Raw genomic sequence first — 21,312 nt, forward strand, 5'->3', positions numbered from 1 at the left:
CTAATCTCTTACATCAGGTGTTCTTAACGCTGGTGTCAGAGGCTCTTTGCTGGTCCTACATATGGGCTTTTAGGTGGCCTCTGAGCCTGTTAATTTTTTTGTTGTTCAGCATTTAACAACAAGTTAAATGCTGTTTAACTTATTCATGTTGAATGAATTTCAAAAAGCCCTTGAAATTTTACATAATTCTTTTGTTTCATTAGGGTTGGGGGAGAAGGTGGGTTATTAGAGAAAGTTAAAAGCTTCAACCAAGTTCTTAGAGGTCTCTAACCTGCCCCTATAAAAACAAACATTAAAGATGACTTTTCAGATGGACATTTTTAAAGGGTAGCATCTCCCACTGTTATCGATTTCCTGATACACCTCTCTGTGGAAAGAAGTTTGCAAGCTTCCTCCCTGGCTCTGCTGTCTTTGCTTTTCCTCCCCTGGGCATTTCTGCACAGCGCACGTCACCCAGTGCTTGCTGACGAGTCACTTCACCGTGATTTTTTTAGTGCATTTCCCGAGAGAGCAAGGGTCTGTGCATCTTGTTTCTTTTATATTCCAAAATGCAAAGTCAGAGTTCAGTCCCTTCAGATATTCCCTGGGGGTTAGGGGGAGTATTTTAGACCAGAGAATACATCAGCTAAATTAGCAGGTTCCTTTTTGAACTATTGAGGTGTGCAAACTTGGAATATTTATTTGTGCCTCAACCCCGAGATGTGTTTTTCTCCCACATTCTTCAGTCTGCTTCTTGGAATCCAAGTGCTGTCATGAAAGCTGCAAGGCAGTCTGTTTAGTTCCAACAGTAGCATTTTTGGAAGACTTCCTTGATTCTGTAGGAGGAGTGTGGTGACTACCACTTGCTAACGAGAAGCCGCGGAGGATTCTGCAGCGTGACAATATGTATATCCGTATTGTAAGATGTCAGCCCCACCGTGCACGCTCCCGCCCCCATCCCCGTCAGCTCTGCTGGGCTGCAGAGGAGGTGGGACGAGGTGGCACAGGGTGGCTCTGCGGCAGCGTAGCCGCTTCATGGTGTCCATATCTCCACAAGTCCAGAAGCTGGCTTCACCGGGGTGGGAAAGAGTTAGACAGCAGGTTTTACTGATTGCGCTCTGACTTAAACAATGTAATTGTTCCCTACTTCGGAAAAAAAGTAAAGAGTTTTGTAGTATGTGGCTTAATTCAGTGGCTTTTCAGCTTTTGAAAAAGCTTTGGTTCATCTCACACAATACACACGCTAGCACCTAACAGTTGGGAAGCAACAATGTCCCCGTCCTTTATGGGAAGCAGGAAAATGATATAACAATGAATAAGTTGAATTGACCCCATTATGAAGAGGCAGAAGAATAGCTAAATAGTACACTGACAAAATGGGCATGTGTAGCCATCAGATCCCATAATACTGTATTCAAGAATCTATCTCTTGGCAGGGGCACGGTGGCTCATGCCTATAATACCAGCACTTTGGGAGGCTGAGGCGGGTGGATGGCTTGAGCCCAGGAGTTGGGGATCAGCCTGGGCAACATGATGAAACCCCATCTCTACAAAAAATACAAAAATTAGCCAGGCATGGTGGCACATGCCCTGTAGTCCTGGTTACTTGGGAGCTGATGTGGGAGAATGGCCTAAGCCTGGTAAGTCGAGGCTGTAGTGAGCCAGAATCATGTCACTGCACTCCAGCCTGGGTGACAGAGTGAGACCCTGTCTTTAAAAAAAAAAAAAAAGAATCTATCTCCACTTGCTAGGTTGCACTTTTAAACTTAGCTTTCTGGACGACATTCGTATAGTCTTAGCATACTGAATTCCATCTTTGCATTACTTGCAGTTTCTAAATAATGAGAGTTGTCACTCACATGGGATTTTCACTAGAGCAGCTACACCCCAACACTCCATCTTCATAGGGTCAAACCTACAACATGGTTTTGTTTATTTCTGTGCCTCTTTAGCAGATGAGAAAATCAGGACATAAGAACCTTGACTTGCCCTAAACTGCTGACCAGTAGTACAGATGATGTTCATAGCCTTGGTGATTTTGGCCAGGTCACCAGTCAGTCAGAGCCGTTGTCCCTCATCTCTTTGGACAGCACCCTTCATACTGGTGGGCTCGGTAAATGTGAGTGCGTGCGCTGTTTAACTCACTCACTCCTCAAAGGCTAAATCTGGTCAAACTCTCGTTAAGGAACATGTGCCTTCTTGGTGGGAGAGTAAGGTAAGGTGAACCTTGGCTCTGCTTTCCAACCAGGTGGCTTTTGTTATTGCATGATAAAATGTACAGCTTCACGTTTCTGTGCCTCTCACCACTACAGTGCCCTTTCTGTTTTTAAGGAAAGAAGGATTGTCCAAATGTGGAAGATGCAAGCAGGCATTTTACTGCAATGTGGAGTGTCAGGTAGGTGCTGGGCCATTGGCAGGGAGGGCCTAATTTCCTCTGAAGTCCTCCTCTTCCTTGTCATGGCATTCCTCAGCGCCCCCCTGTAGCCAGAGCTGGAAAGCATAGGATGTGGCTGGATATCCTTGGATGTATGCTGACCCCAACCTCACAGGCAGCCAGTGATAGGCAGTAACAGTTTGAGGCCGCATGCAGCACCAAAATTAAGGTGCAGGAGAAGAGAAGACCATGTTAGATACAGGCAGGTGTGCTAGCAAGTTTGCCCCAAGGACTGCAGCCACAGATGGAAAATGCAGAGATGACAAATAAACAATGTTAAAATTCTGTCTTTAAGTTTTTTAATTTTTTATTGTTGTGTTTTTATAAATTCCTCCATAGCAGGCTTCATCTTACCCTTGGGCTGTTTGAATCCAACCTGCTTACAGCGAGACTCAGATGAGCCCCTGGTCCAGACTCTGTATAGCCAGAGGGGGGCTATTCTGAACTCGTAATTGGGGCCAGTGCCTCAGGAGCAGTCAGGGCTGAGGGGTTCAGGATGGATGAGTCTCAAATGAATCCTGAAATGTAGGAATGGGAAGGTTAATGAGGATGTTGGAGGAATTCTTGGTAGACTCTTTGAAGGCCTAAAAGTGGTATTTCTCAAACTGTTACAGTAAACACTCGTTCCACAAAATGTTCGGAGATATTCCACAGAAAATGCATTTCATGTTCAGACAATTTAGGGGAACGTGGTCTCTTTACTTCAGAACCTGTTACAGTCTTTGATACACTAGTATGGCATTGTGAATTTGTAAGCCTTCTTGTTCGATCTCTCTATATTCCCCCTGGCATTTATTTTTAAAGGGAACCTATTAATATACCTTGGGAAATGGTGATGCTGTTAAGGGGTGTTTCTATGGTACAGGGAAGATTTTCTCCATATCTACATCTCTTTTTGTTGTTCCAAATACCTGGTGTCGTCCTTCTCCCCTCCCCACCCTCCAGCCCCACCCCAGTCTACATTGGCTTACCCACTATGTTTTTTTTTTTCTTTCTCACCTCCCTACACTGTTGGCCTTTGAAAGGCCTCAAAGAGCATTATTTAGCAGTGGGAGAGATTGCTAAGCCCTGGTGTCTCATCTGACTGTAGCGCCCCAGGGACAGCGGCCCCTCCCCAGAATGAAGCACAGGCTGAGACCTTGGCTTGCGAATCTCAGACTCTGCCTTGGCTCTGAAGACCATATGCACCGTCCCCTTCCCTGTGTTTCCCACAGCAGGCTCCCAGAGGCTGTCAGCCTGTGTGGCAGTGAGAATATAAATGGAGCTCGTAGTTGAGTTTTCGGGGAGGGTGCCTTCTTTTGAAGAGGAAAGATCATACTTTGCTCCTACCAATTGTAGATAGAGTAGTGCATTGGCATTGTAGAGATCAGCAGGCCCTGCGACATATACAGTTTGATTCTAGGCCTGCCAGATGAGTTAGCTGTTTCTATATGTAAGTTAAACACTTCTAAAAAGTTAACTCATTCCATTCTGGTTCTGTAGCAAAGCAAGCATAGGGAGTCACATGTAGTTCAGATCATATAGCATAGAGTAGCAAGAGGCCGTGGTCCTAGGAGCAGGTCCTGGCTCTGCTACTTGTATGAAATTGGCAAGTTATGGCCGGGCGCGGTGGCTCACGCCTGTAATCCCAGTACTTTGGGAGGCCAAGGGGGATGGATCACCTGAGGTCAGGAGTTCAAGACCAGCCTTGCCAACATGGTGAAACCCCATCTCTACTAAAAATAGGAAAAGATTAGCCAGGCATGGTGGCGGGTGCCTGTAATCCCAGCTACTGTGGAGGCTGAGGCCAGCGAATTGCTTGAACCTGGGAGGCGGAGGTTGCAGTGAGCAGAGATCGCGCTTTTGCACTGCAGCCTGGGCGACAAGAGTGAAATTCTGTCTCAAAAGAAAGAGAGAAATTGGCAAGTTACAAAACATCCCCAAGGCTCAGTTTCTTTAAATCTGAACTGAGGATAGTGGTGCCCACCTTGATGAGTTAGGGAGCACGTGATGTGATAGATATTAAAGTTTTATATAAGCTGTAACCCTATATACAGGTGTGAGGAGTTAGTATAAATAATCATAGTACAGTCCACAGGAAAATCGAATTTGTGTAATTCAGGCTAGACTAAAGCTTAGCTTTATGCAGAGAAATAAACAGCATAGTTTTGATTTAAGGAGCTTGGTTTTTCAGCCTGAGAGAATGACTGGATTCTAAGAACTTGAGGGTACTGATGGTGTATGTTGTGTGAACAGTGCTTATTATAAAATGAGTCTTAACTCCGTTAAGTAGCTGTGAACAGAGTATTAATGAGTACCATCAGAGTATGTGGCATGTGGAGTTAGCTCCGAGTCTGAGTCTCCTGAGCACGCTGCTAAACTGTCTTCTGTTAGGCCTTACGGGGTGGCAGTATTTTGATGAATCGTCATGGCCCGCGTTGGGATTTGAGATGCCCTTTATGGTTTCCCTGTCCCCAGGACCTAGAATCCCAGATGTGCAGATTCAGAGACCTCATTTGTAAGCGTGCAATGAGGGGTGTCCTCCCTTGGGGGAGGCTCACATTAACCAATATCACAACCTGTATGTGCCACAATGCCAGTTTATTACTCTACAACAAGAAGCTGAACAGTCTAGATGTCCCGCCCTTGAACAAAACTGTACAGGTGGTCACTTCATAATGAGCCAATTGTTTAGGGGAGCAAGGAACTCCAGGATGGAGGAAACAGTTATGTGATTCTACTGATGCAAGGCTGCAGGCCAAGAGAGCCTGCCGTGTTCAGCCTCGTGATGGAGTTTCCCCTGCTGCTTACTCAGTTGCCGGGCAGGGGCACCCTGAGCACTGGGGATTACTTCTGCAATTCTGCTTTCCTGTGCTTCTGTTAAGTATCCGGTGACCAAAGCACCCTTGTAGGAGGTGAGTGGTACCGCAGCTCCTGAAGCCTCTTGTTTCTAGAGGTGGCAGGCTGGATCTGACCTGTAAGTTTCATATCTGTTTCATCTCTCTCCCACTGCTGAAGGAAGAGGCTAATGACCATTAAGGTTTTTCATCCTTTAGTACTGAAGAACTAAATAAGTATGGGCAGTGTATTATAAAGAGATAGAGCAGACATAAAGGTTTAATAAAAGTAAGTGCCTAGAAATAAAGGGTAGTGCAAGGGCTTCGTAAAGGAAATCATTAGGGAGGAATCTGGGGCATCTGCTCCAGATAAAAATGTGTTCAGGGTTTGGCTTAAGGGAGCGCTTGCATGGGATCAAAGTAGAGGCTCTGCTTAAAGGATAAAACGTGGCACAAAACAAGAGCAGCGATGAGGAAGGTAATTGAGTGATTCTCCACCTAAGAAAGCATGGCCCTCAGCTGCCAGTAATTAACTGGTGCTTTCTCAAAGGTAGGCCCTACCCCCCTGGAGTCATCAGGTGGTCGGTGCCACACAGCAGATGGTGGAGTTGGGATAGAGGTTATCAAGTTCAATGTGTCAGTAGATAAGAAAGCATAGTCCCAAGTGGTTGGGTAATCCAAGATCTCCCAAGGTCAAACAGTGGCAGAATGAAGATGAGACTTGACACACTACTTGGGGAGGGCTTTCACCCCTTTACAGTAGTGTGCTTGGGAGAAGTGAGGGCCCTCTAGAAAAGGAGGTCCTGTGGGAATGTCAGAGAAAGAGAAGTGGCCTTCAGTGGATGTGAAAGGGGAGAGCTGCGTCCATTGTCGCCTTGGCCAGAAACCTCTCCCAGAGTCCTAAAGGCTCACATTGCTTCCTGGGGGTTTCCTCTTTACACAGAGTAAAGCTTCTTAGGGGATCCTAGCCATGGTGTATGTTCTCCCCAAGCCCTCTTCTGTCTGCATGCTGTGCTTTCGGATTTTGCTTTATTTGATACAGTTTGGTTCTTTCTTGTCCTGTTACTTTCCTCTTAGTTCACTTGACTCAGTGTGATGGTGCCAGAGGAAAGATTTTAATTGCTAATGCATGAAAGGGTAATGGGAGGAAATACAAAAGAAACAGAAATTCCTTTTTAGTTGGGCGTGTTATTTTGTAACCTGTGTGTTTTAATGAACTGTATTTATTTTTCTAAATACACCTGGGAAGCAAAGTATATTATTCATTCACCCATTCACCCATAAATTGTACCAGGATATTTTCAAGAGAAGAGTTTTAGAAAGTTATTATATAGAATAAATCATTGTGCAGTAGAACTTTCTAGGGTATATTTCTTAACCGTAATGACTATAAAGAAGAAAACCTTTGTGTTTTAGAGCTGAGGGGGTTATGAGTAAGCTTTGAAAGTAGGAAGGGATTTTTTTTAAGTGTGTATGAGGAGCATGTGAGAAAATAGTAGGCCCTTATCATTAACTAGAAAATAACTGAAGTATAGAACATGTCTAATAAATGCTGTTGTTATGGGTGATTAGTGTAATGGGGCCAGAGTCTTAGGTTCAATCCTGGATCAGTTCTCTCCTGTCAGCCATAGGAAGCATCTTAAATTTGGGCCACTCTTTTTGTCTAAACCTTTAATATCACCAGTAGGAAGAAATGCATGTGAATGACTTGAGTATGTCTCATCGCTTAGATTGGGAAAACGCAAAGCGTATGTCCTAGTGATGGTAGCTCAGCAGCATGAGCCATCTGTGTATAAGGTGGTCAGGTGTCCACCTGATTGCTTTTGTACTCTTCTTCTCAAGGATCATGCTAGTGGAAAGCAGAAATCCTGTGACATTTTCTCCCTGTTCCACATTTTAAGAAATCACATGTGAATGTGTACAGGTAGACTGTGTTTGTTGTTAGAAGAATAGAAACACCAAATGCTAGAGGCAGAAAAGGGACTTCATGATGAAAATCCAGTCTCCTTATCGAGGAAGGCAACATATTTGCTCAGCAGGAAACTGGATGCCATAGTAATCACTCTTTTCTTCCAGTGCTGGAAATGCTGGTGCACCATGAGACAATTTTGCAACTCTTTATGCATCTTTAAGCATTTTTGACTAGGCGCAAAAGTGAAAGCCATGCACAGTAGTTATTATCTTAGTTGAAAATGAATTAGAAGTTTTAAAAGAGGACCATCAGTATGAAAAATTCCATATCTCACCTTTTTTATAGATTTGATTAAGTTGTACAATCTGTCCTCATTATGGGAGAATCAGAAAGTGCAGACTACTAGAACAGAATAAGTATTCATAATCTGATTCCTTGAGAAAATACTTTGGTATATATCTTCCTGAATCCCTTCTGTGCTTATATGTGTATTTTATTATTTTATTTTAGTTTTGGAAAATGAGATCCTGGTTTACAGAAAATTTTATAAGGATTGCAATCAGGGCAGGAGCACTATCTTGAATTTTGAAGAATAGTGGGAAAACTTTTAGAAAAATTGATAACATTTAAAAAAGCATAAAGAGTTGCAAAATCACTCTGTATACAGCAGTACTGCCAGTATTCAAAAATAATTTATAACATTCATTCCTATTCATCAGGTTAGCCTAATTTTTTTTCAATTTTGTCCAGTCTGGTTGCTTATAATTTCTTACAGGCAAAACTAGGGTAGTTGCCTCTGTCAGGTTCTTTAAAATATGTGGACCATCTCTGTAATAGAAGAGAATGTATCGAAATATGCTTAAAACCTGACATTTTTACTAGATACTGTCACATCTTCCTTTTTTAAGAATTAAAGCTGTGCAGTGCCATCGTGGTATATCTCTGCCCTTCCTCCGTTAATCCACCTTCAAAAAAGAAAGTGAAACAGTATTACTATGGTAAATTTTCTTTAATGAAATTGAACCTGATTCTGCATTTTCTTGTTTATCCAGCTACCTGATTTTAACTGCTATGAGTGGGACTGTATCTAATTGTAGGTGCTCTTTTATCTTGGTTCTGACATTGCCATAAACTGCTTGAAGTCAAAGACTTCATCTCCCATCCCTGCCTCTAGGGTCAGTTGCAGGACTTGTTGAACGAATGAACAATTACCAACGTTTCAGAGCGCAGCCTGGGCCAGGCACTGTTCTGAGTGCTTCTTGTGGATCTGCTGATGGGATCCTTTGCATCTGCATGAATGCCTGATGATCTGTATTTGGCCCACATTTGTTGGTAGTCTTCAAGCTTAATATCTGATTATCACTGTTGGAAGGTGTAAACTCATAGACTCAGAATTCTGGACTTGCTAAGTAACTTAAGGATCATGTTGTTTACAGCCAAGGAGACAGATGCGAAGGGATTAAGAGACCTGCGTAGTCACACAGCTGTTTCGCTGCAGAGTGGGAATAAATGGCAGGTTTCTTGAGTGCCAGGTCAGTAGCCCTCCTGCTTGACAGCACTCTGCTTTCCTCCCAGAGCTTTCCTTATGTTTGATTCCCTTCCTTTTGAGGACATTTATATCAATAAATGTCACCATTATGTAATATTGACAGTAACATTAATTTTAAATCAACTACATTAATAAATAGATTGTATTTTATAAATAATAGTTATATTAATAAATGTTCGTATTTAACTTCCCAGGAATTCATTGTAGTTGCGAAACACCAAAGCACCACCTGCAGTTCAGAAAACAACAGCTTGCAGGCCCATTAGGGACAGAGTTCATGTCTTGGAGTTTTCTTGGAGTTCCTGGAGTCAGAGTGGGCATTTGTCTATAGTTGTTAATGATCCATCTGTCCCCAGCTGGTAGGTCCCCTTATCCCCTCAGATATCCCGAGGGTCATCTCTGTCTTTTCCTCTTTGCTCTGCAGCTGAGGAGGGAGCTGATTAGTCTGCAGGGAGCCAGACCCACCTGTTCCCACCTCTTCGCCTCATCACCATGCTCTCATTTTAGGCTTTGGCTAAAAACAGATTCTCTTCTCCGTTGTGCATATCTTGTCATTTCTTTTCCTCCCTGCTCTTAGTTATATTTGGCGCGGCATTATTTAACTCTGCAGAACATCTTGGCCCAGAACTTGAGCTAAGGGGCTGTACCACAGACTGCATTAAATCATTAAGTGACAGTATGTGCTTCCTTCTTGGGGGATCAGGGTGGAGGGAAGGGGGTAGGGAGACATCTTCATTCCTTCAGCAACTATATTGAGTGCCTGGTAAATGCCAGGCACTGTTGTCAGTTCTGGGGTTACAGCTATGAACAAAATAAAGTGTCTTTATTTTCCTGAGAGAGACAGATACTAAACCAAACAACTAATCAATTTGTAATATGCTCAGGTGGTGAGAAGTACTAAGAAGCTGCAGAAAACAAGGAAAGGGAGAATGATGGGGAAGTGCTGTTTCTGACAGGGTGATGGTGGCAGGTATCTTGAGAAGGTGACATTCCAGCAGCGGCTGGAGAGGAGGTGGGAGGGAGCCACATAGATATCCAGGGGAGGAGAGTGCTGCCACAAAACAGAGCAAGTGCAAAGGGCCTTGAGGCAGGTGCATGGCTCCAGGCACAGCCAGGACACTGCTGTGGCCAAGTGCAGTGAGGCAGGCGAGAGTGTGGTGGGAGATGACGGGCTGGGGGTGGTGCAGGGGCACTCCCATCACGTATGGCCTCCTACGTTACCTTTAGCGCTTGGCCTTTTGCCTGGATGAGAAAAGCTGTTAGGTTTTGAGCTGAGGACTGGCCTGATCTGAGTTTTGTCAACAGGATCCCTCAGGCTGCTCTCTGGAACCTAGTCCATGGGAGCAAGGACAGAAGCAGGCATCCAGTTAGAAGGCAGTGGCAGGACATTAGTCATGAGAGACGGTGGGGCTGCAGCCAGGTAGAAAGGTTGGGGCACTAAGATGGGATCAGATTCTGGGCAGAGACAGAGGATTTGCCAGAACTGACTGAATGTGGAGTGTGAGTGAGAGAGCAGCGCCAAGGATAACTCTAGCTTTCTGGCCTGAGCATATATTTTTATCTTTGAGACAGAATCTCACACTGTTGCCCAGGCTGGAGTGCAGTGGTGCAATCTCGGCTCAGTGCGACCTCCACCTCCTGGGTTCAAGCGATTCTCCTGCCTCAGCCTCCCGAGTAGCTGGGACTACAGGCACATGCCACCATGCTCGACTAATTCTTTTATTTTTAGTAGAGATGGGGTATTACCACGTTGGCCAGGCCAGTCACAAACTCCTGACCTCAGGTGATCCACCCACATCAGCCTCCCTGCCCTGAGCATTTATGGCCATTTTCTGAGCTAGGGAAGGTCAAGGACAGAGAGGACAGTACCCCGTCGTGAAAGAGACAGTTTGTAAGGGCTCCCATCAGTATACAACGTGCTCTGACATTTCCCACCTAAAAAAAAAAAAAAAAAAAAAAAAAAAAATCCCCTGCAACTTCCCACTGCTCTAAGCTGTGTCTCCTTTCATTCTCTCTTGAATTTGCTCCCAGTCGTTTCTTACCCCATCATCCCACCAAAACTGGTTTTTATGAAAACCAACAAGCTTCCATCATTCCAAGTCACATTCTCCGTCATCTCACACTAAGCCTATCTCCAGCACTGGCATCATCATTTACTCCCTAGTCCTCAAAGTACTTTCCTCCCTTGGCCTCCAAAACACCATGGTGTCCTCTCAGTGCCTTCCCCATCTCAAGTGATGACGCCTCCGCCCTTCCAGCAGCAAGTGTCCTTCATCCCCCTACCTGGGGCAGGAAAACTTCAGGGCATATGATAGAATACTACTGTTAGGCCAGGCATGGTGGCTCAAGCCTGTAATCCCTGCACTTTGGGAGGCCAAAGCGGATGGATCATGGGGTCAAGAGATCAAGACTATCCTGGCCAACATGATGAAACCCCATCTCTACTAAAAATACAAAAATTAGCTGGGCATGGTGGCAGGCACCTGTAATCCCAGCTACTCAGGAGGCTGAGGCAGGAGAATCGCTTGAACACAGGAGGCAGAGGTTGCAGTGTGCCAGGATCCTGCCACTGTGCTCCAGCCTGGCGATAGAGCGAGACTCCATCTAAAAGAAAGAAAGAAAGAAAGAAAGAGAGAGAGAGAGAGAGAGAGAGAGAAGAGAGAGAGAGAGAGAGAGAGAGAGAGAAAACTGTTTTATCCAGTGCATCTTTGGGAAGTCCTAAATATTCCTAAATTTCTTCCAGTGTTGCCCTTCATGGAAGCCTCATTTGTGCTTTTTAAAAAGTCACCTGTAAAAGGGACTCATTGCCGTGTAAGTCAACTCTTCATTATTTGCCCTGACGTGAGAACAAAACCAGAGCGGAACTGTGAGGCAACAGAGCCAAATCAATGGCTGATACTCAAATCACTCCCTCTGCAATTTGACAGCTTGAACAGATGATGGAAAAATGTATGTGTTGTTTGGAATAATGAGGAGCTGCAGAAAGCCATGAGGTGCTTGAAAAAAACACAAAGTAGATCTCCCAACAACCTTGACCAGGCCTGAGTCGAGGTCATACAATCCTGTCTATCTTAAAGGATGTTTTTATCTCTAGCTTTTGTGAGCATCCTCGTGTTTTCCAAAAGGAAACATATTTTACTTGACCTTAACTAGGGGGACTCATTGCATCCTCTTCTCTCACACTTTATTCCGGTGTATGTGCTGTTCTTTAATAATGTTTTTTTCAATCTTTCCAGAAAGAAGATTGGCCCATGCACAAGCTGGAATGTTCTCCCATGGTTGTTTTTGGGGAAAACTGGAATCCCTCGGAGACTGTAAGACTAACAGCAAGGATTCTGGCCAAACAGGTGAGGAAATGGGACAGTGTTCAAGTGCATTTTATTTTTTTTTTAAAGGTCAGAAAGATGAGTAACTGACCTTTGGTAACCATCTCTCGTTAAACATCCTTAGACTCCATTTCCTATCATATCCATATGGACAAGGGTGGGGAAAATACTCCAGGCATAATCTGGTTCGTTGTGTGCCCTGTGCTCACCCCAGACCAGGAGCATAGCCGCAGCTCTGAAATTCTGAGCTGTTTTCATGACAGGTTTACATAGAAATATGTGACATGAAAAGCCTGACCCCAAATAATTAGAGCTTCCTAGGGAAGCAGATTGGTCTGAGCAGCTTTGAGATTTTCCCCTGTCCATTCTGACATAAAGAGTGTACTCTGCTCCCCTGTCCTGTGCAATATTCTGCTGTTTCTTGGCCCCTTTCTTGCCTGTGCATAGGCAGGCAAAGAATTGGATGGAGCAGCCTCGTGGCTGTGCAAAGAAGAGAAAGAGTGGAAAAGTAGAAATAGAGGCAAGGGAGAGGGGAAGAGAGTTAAAAAAAAAAAAAAGTGAAGAAGGAGGAAAGAAAGAGGCGCCCTTCATGGAAACAGATGATAGCCATCAATGGCTTTCTCCAGAGGTGGTGCCAACTCTGACTATTCAGAGTCAGAATAGTCAGACTATCGGCCTGGTGGGCACAGGCCTGGTGGGCAGGCCTATGCAAACTTACCCTCAAAGACTAAGGAAGCTGAGAGACAGAAGAAAGAAGCTGACAAATCCAGTTTATTAGAAACACTTACTAGGACTTATGAACTGAAGCCATGTCTATGTCTTGGGCGGCAGCAAGACAAGATGGTGGATCCCCGCACCATTACCCGCCAGACCCAGGGCTTATATACCATGGGGAAGAAATGTGTACAGCAGTTACAAGGAAAGGTAAGGATGCTGTGCGAATCTGCCTGAGAGCAAGATTTGTGCTCAAGATTGTTTTGACCTAAGGCAGGATTTAAGGTAACTGTAGATAAAATAGAAATCTTAGAAGCATTCCCAGAGCAGGAGTTAACCAGAAGTCAACGTGGTGCATCAACATCCAGGATGAAATTGCTTTAGCCACCACACTGACTGTTCTCCCCCGATCTGGTTCGTTCTTGCTGATTGCATGATAATTAGACACCCAATCTTGGAAGGGCCAAACTAAAAAGAGGACAGGAAAATGCCATAGGACTTGTCCTTGTGATCCAATGAAATAGGCAGTGTGGGGCTTAGAAGGCCTAAATCCAGGCTGTGGAGGTCTTGCTCCTCAGTGTTGTCAGAGAAGTTGGTGGCAGGGCCTCTGCAGTATAAATCTTTTAAAGCTGAAATTTCAGCTGGGCAGGCATAGTGGCTCATACCTGTAATCTTAGCACTTTGGGAGGCTAAGGCAGCAGGATTGTTTGAATCCAGGAGTTGGAGACCAGCCTTGGCAACAAAGTGAGACCCATTCTCTATAATAAATTTTAAAAACTAAAAAAATTTCCCAGGCGTGGTGGTATACACCTGTGGTCCCAGCTATTCTTAGGAGGCTGAGGCAGGAGAATTGCTTGAACCCGGAACTTCAAGGCTGCAGTGAGCTGTGATTGTGCCACCGTACTCCAACCTGAGCAACAAAGTAAATGAGATGGAAAAAAACAAAACTGAAATTTCATCTACCTCTTCCATATACCTACCAGCCCTCCTCTACCCTTAAAATTTTTCTATTTTTTAATCTAAGCCAAATGTGATGGAAAGGATTAGCATGTATCTGTCCCCAGACCAGGTTAGGATCCTGGGCTGTGTAAACAGAAGTAGAACATTTCCAAACTCTGAGGTCATCTTTCCACTATGTTCAGCTTAGGTCAGGTGCTTGCTGAAATGCTGCCTCGCCAGCTGAGAGTATCCAAAGCCATTCATGGGTTGCCTGTAAAGTGAGACCAAAGCATCAGAATTCTTTCCCTGCAGGAGGTTAACTTTCGGATCCTTAATAACAGTTATCTTTAAATTTATGCAGAGTGTTTGGGCTGAATGAGTCAGAGGGAATAGGATGACTGGGTGAGGCATCAGAGCTAGTAAATCATCAGATGGGATCTCTGCGCATCTTGGGAGGATTGGGTGGCCAAGCCGGTGTTTTATTATTTTCTTCCCGTGAATTATTGATGATATGTATAGTGATATTTTAAGAATTCAGAAGAGGCTGGTAGACTTTCCTGAATGAAAAGCTTTCCCAAGAGAGATGACTTATAAATCTTATGAAAATGCATTCCGTGAATGGAAGATTTGTGCTCTAAAAAAGAACTATTGAGATATTTCGGCACCAGGAGGGTAGTCTGAATGCAAAGATGAGTTTATACAAGCTTCATTCAACTTTTATTATAATTACTACTACTACTAATAGTGTATTAAATGAAAGTTACCTGCCCATCTTTTCATCTCTATAGGACTTGATGATTAAAAAAACAGACCATTTGTATTCTAGTAGCTTGCAAAGGATTAGGGGAGACAGGCTACCAAACTACCAAGGGGAGGCTTAACATGTTAACTAGGGAGGTGAGCGTGCCCTGCTAGACCACCTGTATCCCCAAATTGAATAGCCAGATTACAAAGACACGGCCTTGGGCCAGCTCCTGAGCTCTGCCTTTGAACTCTTGTCAACACCAAGTTTATTCATGTTCTCAAAGCCTAGCGGGTTTACTATTGTTAGCTCCTCTTGGGGTGTCTAGAACAAAGCCAGCAACACGTTTAAAGTGAATCTGGGCTCACAGATACAACCAAAAGTGTTCTTTTTGAAACACAGAATTTGAGATCATTTTAGCCTATGCTTAAAGAAAGTGTAAAATGGATGGGGGGTTTGATTTTGTTCTTTTTAGAAGGCGAAATAATAAATAGGATGGTTTGTCTGTAGACCCAGTCCTTTTAAGTAAAGACCCTAAAAAGTTGTTGTCTGGCCCTGTTCTTTCCCATAACAGGCATTTCTGAGCCTACTATGTGCATAGTATTATCAGGGTGTTAGGTACGCAGTAGACATTTTAAAAAGCACTTTAGAAGAGTCTTTGGATTTGGTTGTTGGAGAGCCGTAGTGGTGGAGTCCTTGGGTGCCTGTTTTACTTACTTCCTTAAGAATTGTTACTTTTTCTTTATGTTGATGTAAAAGTGAAAGTGCCGCTTTCTACACTGGTTGTTAAAAAATCTGTATCTGTATGATGTCTTCCCCAATTGCTAGAAAATCCACCCAGAGAGAACACCTTCGGAAAAATTGTTAGCCGTGAAGGAGTTTGAATCACGTAAGTCTTTCTGTGACCAGCCATGCAGTTCTCTCAGCCACAGGTTTCACATGGGTTCGGCAGGATTGAAGCGAGGACGGGCTAGCCTGTGCTCAGAGGAGTAGTGATTTCTTTCATTACTAGTTTTTATTTTGACTTTTGTGCTGTTTTGAAAAGCACTTTTGGCTTTTTCCTTCTGAGTTGACAGGATTGTTAGGAAATAATTAAAGGAGGTAGGAGCTCCCAAGATGAATTACTGCACCCTGAGCTACCTCCTGCTGGCCCTATTGGCATGCTGAATATTTTTGGATCTTTGCTGAATTGCAGTCCTGTAAATAGCTGATGTTTTTACTGAAAGCCATGAAATCAGGGGTTGTCCAGTTGTTTGACTGTGGCCCAGATTCCTGGGCCAATTGGGAGGCCCTTGACTAGGCTGAAGCTGTTTATGAGTCATGGCTACTCATCCCTGACCTTGTCACTAACAGTCAGTTGAAATCTCATGTCCTGAGTGACTTCTAGTCATCAGAGGGAGAGGAAGAAGAAATGGCTTGCTTTCTTTCCCTAGGGTTTGTCAGTTAAACCAAGTGATGGGGAAGAATGTTCTCTGGGGGTTCAACATGTTAGTTTTGGGGTTTTTTTTCGCCCTTTCCTTTCTCTATATCATTTACAGCAACACTAGGATGTAGCTAGAAATCCTGTGTTTTCTACCAGGTGAGAATAATGGATTATTTATCCACAGATCTGGATAAGTTAGACAATGAGAAGAAGGATTTGATTCAGAGTGACATTGCTGCTCTCCATCACTTTTACTCCAAGCATCTCGAATTCCCCGACAATGATAGCCTCGTAGTACTCTTTGCACAGGTAAGGATGCCGACAGCAGGTAACACTCAGTCTGGCCTTTCCCTCTCCAAGCCCCTCTCCCCAGCACGCACTCAGTGAAGATGAATGCAAATAGAACGATGACATCTTCCTGACAACGAAGCTCTGAGCCAATTGGACCCTGTGTTGCCATAGCCTTGCTTGGTGACCTTGAGCAGATCAAGGTCCTCTCTGCTGGCCCTCATTGATGGGTGGAGTGTAGGAAATTCGCCTCTGCCTCTGCCTCACAAAGAGTTCATGAAAACAAAGGCGTTGTCAGTGCCCTGGTACTCTGGCATACTTTAAGCTCTTTGCAAAGAAAAGATCATTTGAAGTTCCTACATTAAATTTAACTTTTACTCTCTTGAACCTTCTGTTCTATCTGTAGTGTTTTTTCACTCTAACCAAGGCTGCACTGTTAGAGCGGAGGCAAAGACAGGTGCCCCAACAGGAGGGCCCTTTGTGATGGCCCGAGGAAGGGCAGTCACAGCTGAGAGAAGCCCAAGTGGGTCTAGGTGTGGGAAGTCTTTCCTGACGGTGGCTAAGAAATCTCGTTTTAGAGAAGCCTAGGTTTACCGAAATCAGATCTAAGGAAAACTTAGGTTTCTAAGCAAGAGCAATTTGAAAGTGATTACAGGTTTGGAAACTAGGCCACTGGCAAGGCGAAGACTTGGGCATTGTTAGGAGGAGAGAAGAAAGGGTGCAGCGGCCATGCCTCGGGGAACGTACAGCCTTCCTGTTTTTGTGAGGGTGGCTCTTCCTGGCCTGACTTACTAGATTGGATTTCTCTCTCCCGTGTGCCTTTGCGATTTCGTCTACAAACTGGGCATCTAGTTGAAAGTGACCTTCCCAGAGAAATACTAGAATTCTGCTCCACGGGAGCAAGAAGCTACATCAGTCTCCGGATGTGTAAAAGAGATGAAGTGGACACTTCCATGGTTTTATCTTAGAATAGAATAAGCATTACCTAATGCACCCTTTGCCCAGTAACTCTATTTGCAGGAATCTGTCCTAAGGATCTAATCAGAAATCATGGACAGAGACGTACATACAAATTGTTCATTGTAGGATTCTTTTAAAAGCCAAAGGCAGAAAAGAAAGAACAAATGAGGGAAGGGAGGGGAGGAAGGGAAGAGGAAAAGGAAAGAGGAAAAGGAAATACTCTAAATGGCCAGTAGTGGGGGTTTGGTTACATAAATAATGGCATCTCCGTGTGATGGAGGGTTACATAACCTTTATAAGTTACGTTTCACAGACTGTCTAAAGGTGTGAGAAATGCTGATGACATAACATTAAGTATCAAAGCAGTATGAAAAAAGGGTATAATACGAAAACATACATAACTTAAAGATTAAGTGGAAGTTCACAGTTGTCTTCTGAGTTGGGGGAAAATTTAGGCTTTTTACTGGGTGACTTTCTGGATTTTCTACAATGAGCATGTATAACTTACAAAAAGCATGCTAAGAAGGAGAAAAAGGCAAAAAGCACACACTTTAAAAATTACACACGTAAAGAAAGTGGCCAGGCACCATGGCGTGTATCTGTAGTCCCAGCTATTCAGGAGCCTGAGGTAGGAGGATCGCTTGAGCCCAAGAGTTCAAGGCTGCAGTGAGCTATGGTCACACCACTGCACTTCAGCCTGAGCAACAGAGTGAGACCCTGTCTATAAAGAGAGAAAAAAAAAAAAGGAAGTGAGTCATTCATCACTTCTGCCCACCTCAGCTTCCCACAACTGTGAACCACTATTAACAATTTATTGAATTCTTTTATAAACTTTGTGTTTATTTAGATATATTTCAGTTATGTGAGTGTCATAATCAGAAAAATATGCTGTTCTTTGTAGGTAAAAAAGTGGCTTCAAGTTTTGAGTATTAAGGTAGAAGGAATAAAAGACCTTTGTAATTTTCATATCATCCTGGGTTTATATTGTACTTTCCTAAGTATCCTGAGACAGTAGATTTGGCTGACAATGGGAAGTGAGGAATCGACTTCTCTTACATTTTCTGAAAAATCGAATACATAATTTTTTTCTGGATTAGATGAAGTGTGGTTATATGAGAAAGCAGAGAGATGAAGTAAACATAAAGTATCTACTTTTCTGGCTATGGAAAAAGATAGCTTTTCCTCTAACGCAGTGATGCATGCTGATAGGATTTCTCAATGTTGACGCAGTAGTTATAGGACCACATTTTCATAACCAAAAATCAAGTCACTTGATCTCACAAGTAGAAGTATATTTGTGGTGAAAGTGACTGACTCTTTGAAATATGGACTGACTCAGAAAATTCAGGACATTCGTATACCTTAAAAATGTGTATATACACACACATATACATACACACGTATACACACACGTGACTACAGAGAATTAATTCCTTTACTGACTTTATCAAATAAGTATACATTTTGAGATTATATGTGTTCACACAAATATACACACATATACTTTTTTCATATGTAAATTTGAAAGGGGACATTTACTATCCCCAAAGAAAACTCCAAAGCAAAAATGCAAAGTGCTGCTGTAGCCACATGCCACCGGTCCCACCTCTCAGCCGGCAGCTACGTGTCTGCTGTTCCAGCCCCTGAGCCCTTTCCACCGTCCGGTCCATGGGAGGCTGTTGTGGGTTACCTCGAGACCTGGCAGCAGCTGGCAGCACAAGGTGACCGCACATCTTTGACAGCATCGAGGTGTGTTCTAATCACTGGGAACATATGTATGATTGGGAAGTGTATTTTTGGTGTGCAGCCGACATCTAGTCTAAATGCTAATTATGAGAATAGCTTTAGCAAGGTTCTTACGCCTGATTTGACTTCAGCAAAAGGACCATGGACCGTGCATTTTTTCTTAACACATAAGTTCACTTTTTTTTCTCTAGGGATATTTCAGAAGGGAGGGAAAGCTGGCAGGAAAATTGCTATGTAAGTAGGCTTAAACACCATCACGAAAGGAAAAGTAATGACTCTTAGGCTCATGGAAGCCTTAGCTTATGAAGAAACACACACAGTCTTCCACAGTAAGAGGAGCAGGGGAGGGAATAAAGGGACTGATGGTCATAAAGTGATTGAGTCTGAAGGAATCTGGAGTCATCGACTGGTCTAAGTGGGCTTGCTGCAGAGGAGGAACTGAAAAAGCAATGAAACAAGAATCTCGTCTCCCAAAGTAGTCAGAAGCTGTCCCTAGCTCAGTTTTGAAAACTGTTGCAAACTTGTCTGATTCATTGTTTCATTCTGAAAACATTTGTACCAGACACTGCTGAGGCGTGCTAGTATTCAGTCTGAGATGATACACAGATCCTTTAGAAGCCACTGTAATACAGGATACAGGTCATGCTCTGGTAATTTTGTTGAATGAATGAAAATTTTAATTTACTCTTACCTAGTGTTGGTTGATGGTCATTGGTTAATGGTTGTTTGTCAATGTCTGTATGACAGAATTGGTCAGGGTACTTGGAGTTGGCACAAAAAAATAGTATGCTAAGTCTTCTACTGACAAACGCCCAACCCCTCAGGATTTCAAAGGCTGTGTATTATTTTACTAACCCACAGTACTCTCCCATTTTCTGCTTTTTATGTTGAATTGTGAATACTGCAAGTCATACCCATCATTCAGCTCTTATCGCTTTGTATGCCAAGGTTTTCAAGCCACTGCGTTTGGCCCTTTAACGTGAAGAACAATAACCACATTAGCCTTTAGTAGATCTGACCAGTTTTAGAAGGAACATGGTACAGTGTGAAGAAACCAGAGCTGCTGTAAGAATTGAATTCTGACTCCTGGTCTGCCACTTATCATTTACATGTCCTTGAGCAAGTCACTTAATCATTGAATCTTCCTGAGCCTCAATTTTCACATCTGTAAAATGAGTTGCTGTAGTAATGCTATAGTGATATTACAGATTTATGAGATGGTAAATCTGAAGTACCTAGCACAGTGCCTGCCCAGAGTGAGTGCTCGGAGGATGCTAGTTTTACAAAGCCCATTTGTTGACCTGAATTGTAACAGTTCAGTGTCTCCAAGTGCAGAAGAGAGTGGGTTGGAATTGTTCAGTGTGAGTGCCTCACGGACAGAGACTTCATAGCAGCGTGGGACAAGCAGGGGTCTCAGCCTTTGTCACCAAGTAGCTTTGTGACTGTAGACAAATCATTGTTCCTCTCTGACTTCAGTTTCGTCCTCTAAAAAGTAGACTCTGAGTTTTCTTCCAGCACTGAAATTTTAGAGACATATGAAGATCACCTACTGAATTGTCTTCTAATAGTCTGGTGTTCTTTGACGCCACAAATTTTCAACCTGTTTGTCTTTCTGTTTGTCTTTCTGTGCCCCGTGCCCAGCATATAAGGGCTCCCAGGACATATCTGTGGAAAGAATGAGTTTATAGAGCAGTAAATAAGTTAGACATGTATAGTCCTCATTTTCAGCCTGCTTGCTCTAAGTTAGGCTTCCAGAATGGTGAAAGTTGCCCTTGGTATTTTTCTATGCAATATTTCTTTTTTTTTCTTTTTTCTTTTTTTGAGATAGAGTCTCACACTGTTGTCCAGGCTGGAGTGCAGTGGTGCAATCTCAGCTCACTGCAATCTCCACCTCCCAGGTTCAGGTGATCCTCCTGCCTCAGCCTCCCAAGTAGTTGGAGCAGTTGGGATTACAGGTGCATGCCACTAGGCCTGGCTAATTTTTGTATTTTTAGTAGAGACAGGGCTTCATCATGTTGGCCAGACTGGTCTCAGACTCCTGACCTCAGGTGATCTACCCACCTTGGCCTCCCAAAGTGCTGGGATTACAGGCGTGAGCCAGCTGCCCCGCACATTTCTTTTAAAGGATGAGAAGGTGGCCTGTAGTTGATTCGGCTGAGACTTGAAAGGCAAGGTGTCAGTGCCTTTGCTTTAAGCCCTCAATCCCTCTGCCTTCCCTAACAGAGAGAGGGATAGCAATTAGATTAGATGAATAAGGGCTTCATATTGCCGCCTCACCTTATGAGGTGAGCATTGGATTGATTCCTTTTTTTTTTTGAGGCAGATTTTTGCTGTTGTTGCTGAGGCTGGAGTACAATGATGCAATCTCAGCTCACCACAACCTCTGCCTCCTGGGTTCAAATAATCTCCTGCCTCAGCCTCCCGAGTAGCTGGGATTACAGGCATGCGCCACCACGTCCGGCTAATTTTTTTTTTTTTTTTTTT

The 21,312-nt window shown here is 43.6% G+C and overlaps 1 protein-coding gene across 1 annotated transcript in view; it reads left to right on the forward strand.

Annotated features, from left to right (window-relative positions):
* The first annotated feature begins 903 nt into the window (after positions 1-903).
* Positions 904-21,312, forward strand: part of SMYD2 (SET and MYND domain containing 2) — a 33,043-nt gene continuing 12,634 nt past the window's right edge. The window contains exons 1-6 of the mRNA XM_011996167.1: positions 904-1,058; positions 1,986-2,092; positions 2,292-2,374; positions 11,927-12,037; positions 15,240-15,300; positions 16,019-16,143. Of these exons, the coding sequence (XP_011851557.1) occupies positions 904-1,058; positions 1,986-2,092; positions 2,292-2,374; positions 11,927-12,037; positions 15,240-15,300; positions 16,019-16,143 (642 nt within the window). The remainder of the gene's footprint in view (positions 1,059-1,985; positions 2,093-2,291; positions 2,375-11,926; positions 12,038-15,239; positions 15,301-16,018; positions 16,144-21,312) is intronic.

Source organism: Mandrillus leucophaeus, unplaced genomic scaffold (genome assembly GCF_000951045.1).
Source record: "Mandrillus leucophaeus isolate KB7577 unplaced genomic scaffold, Mleu.le_1.0 Scaffold503, whole genome shotgun sequence".
Classification (NCBI taxonomy): Eukaryota; Metazoa; Chordata; class Mammalia; order Primates; family Cercopithecidae; genus Mandrillus; species Mandrillus leucophaeus.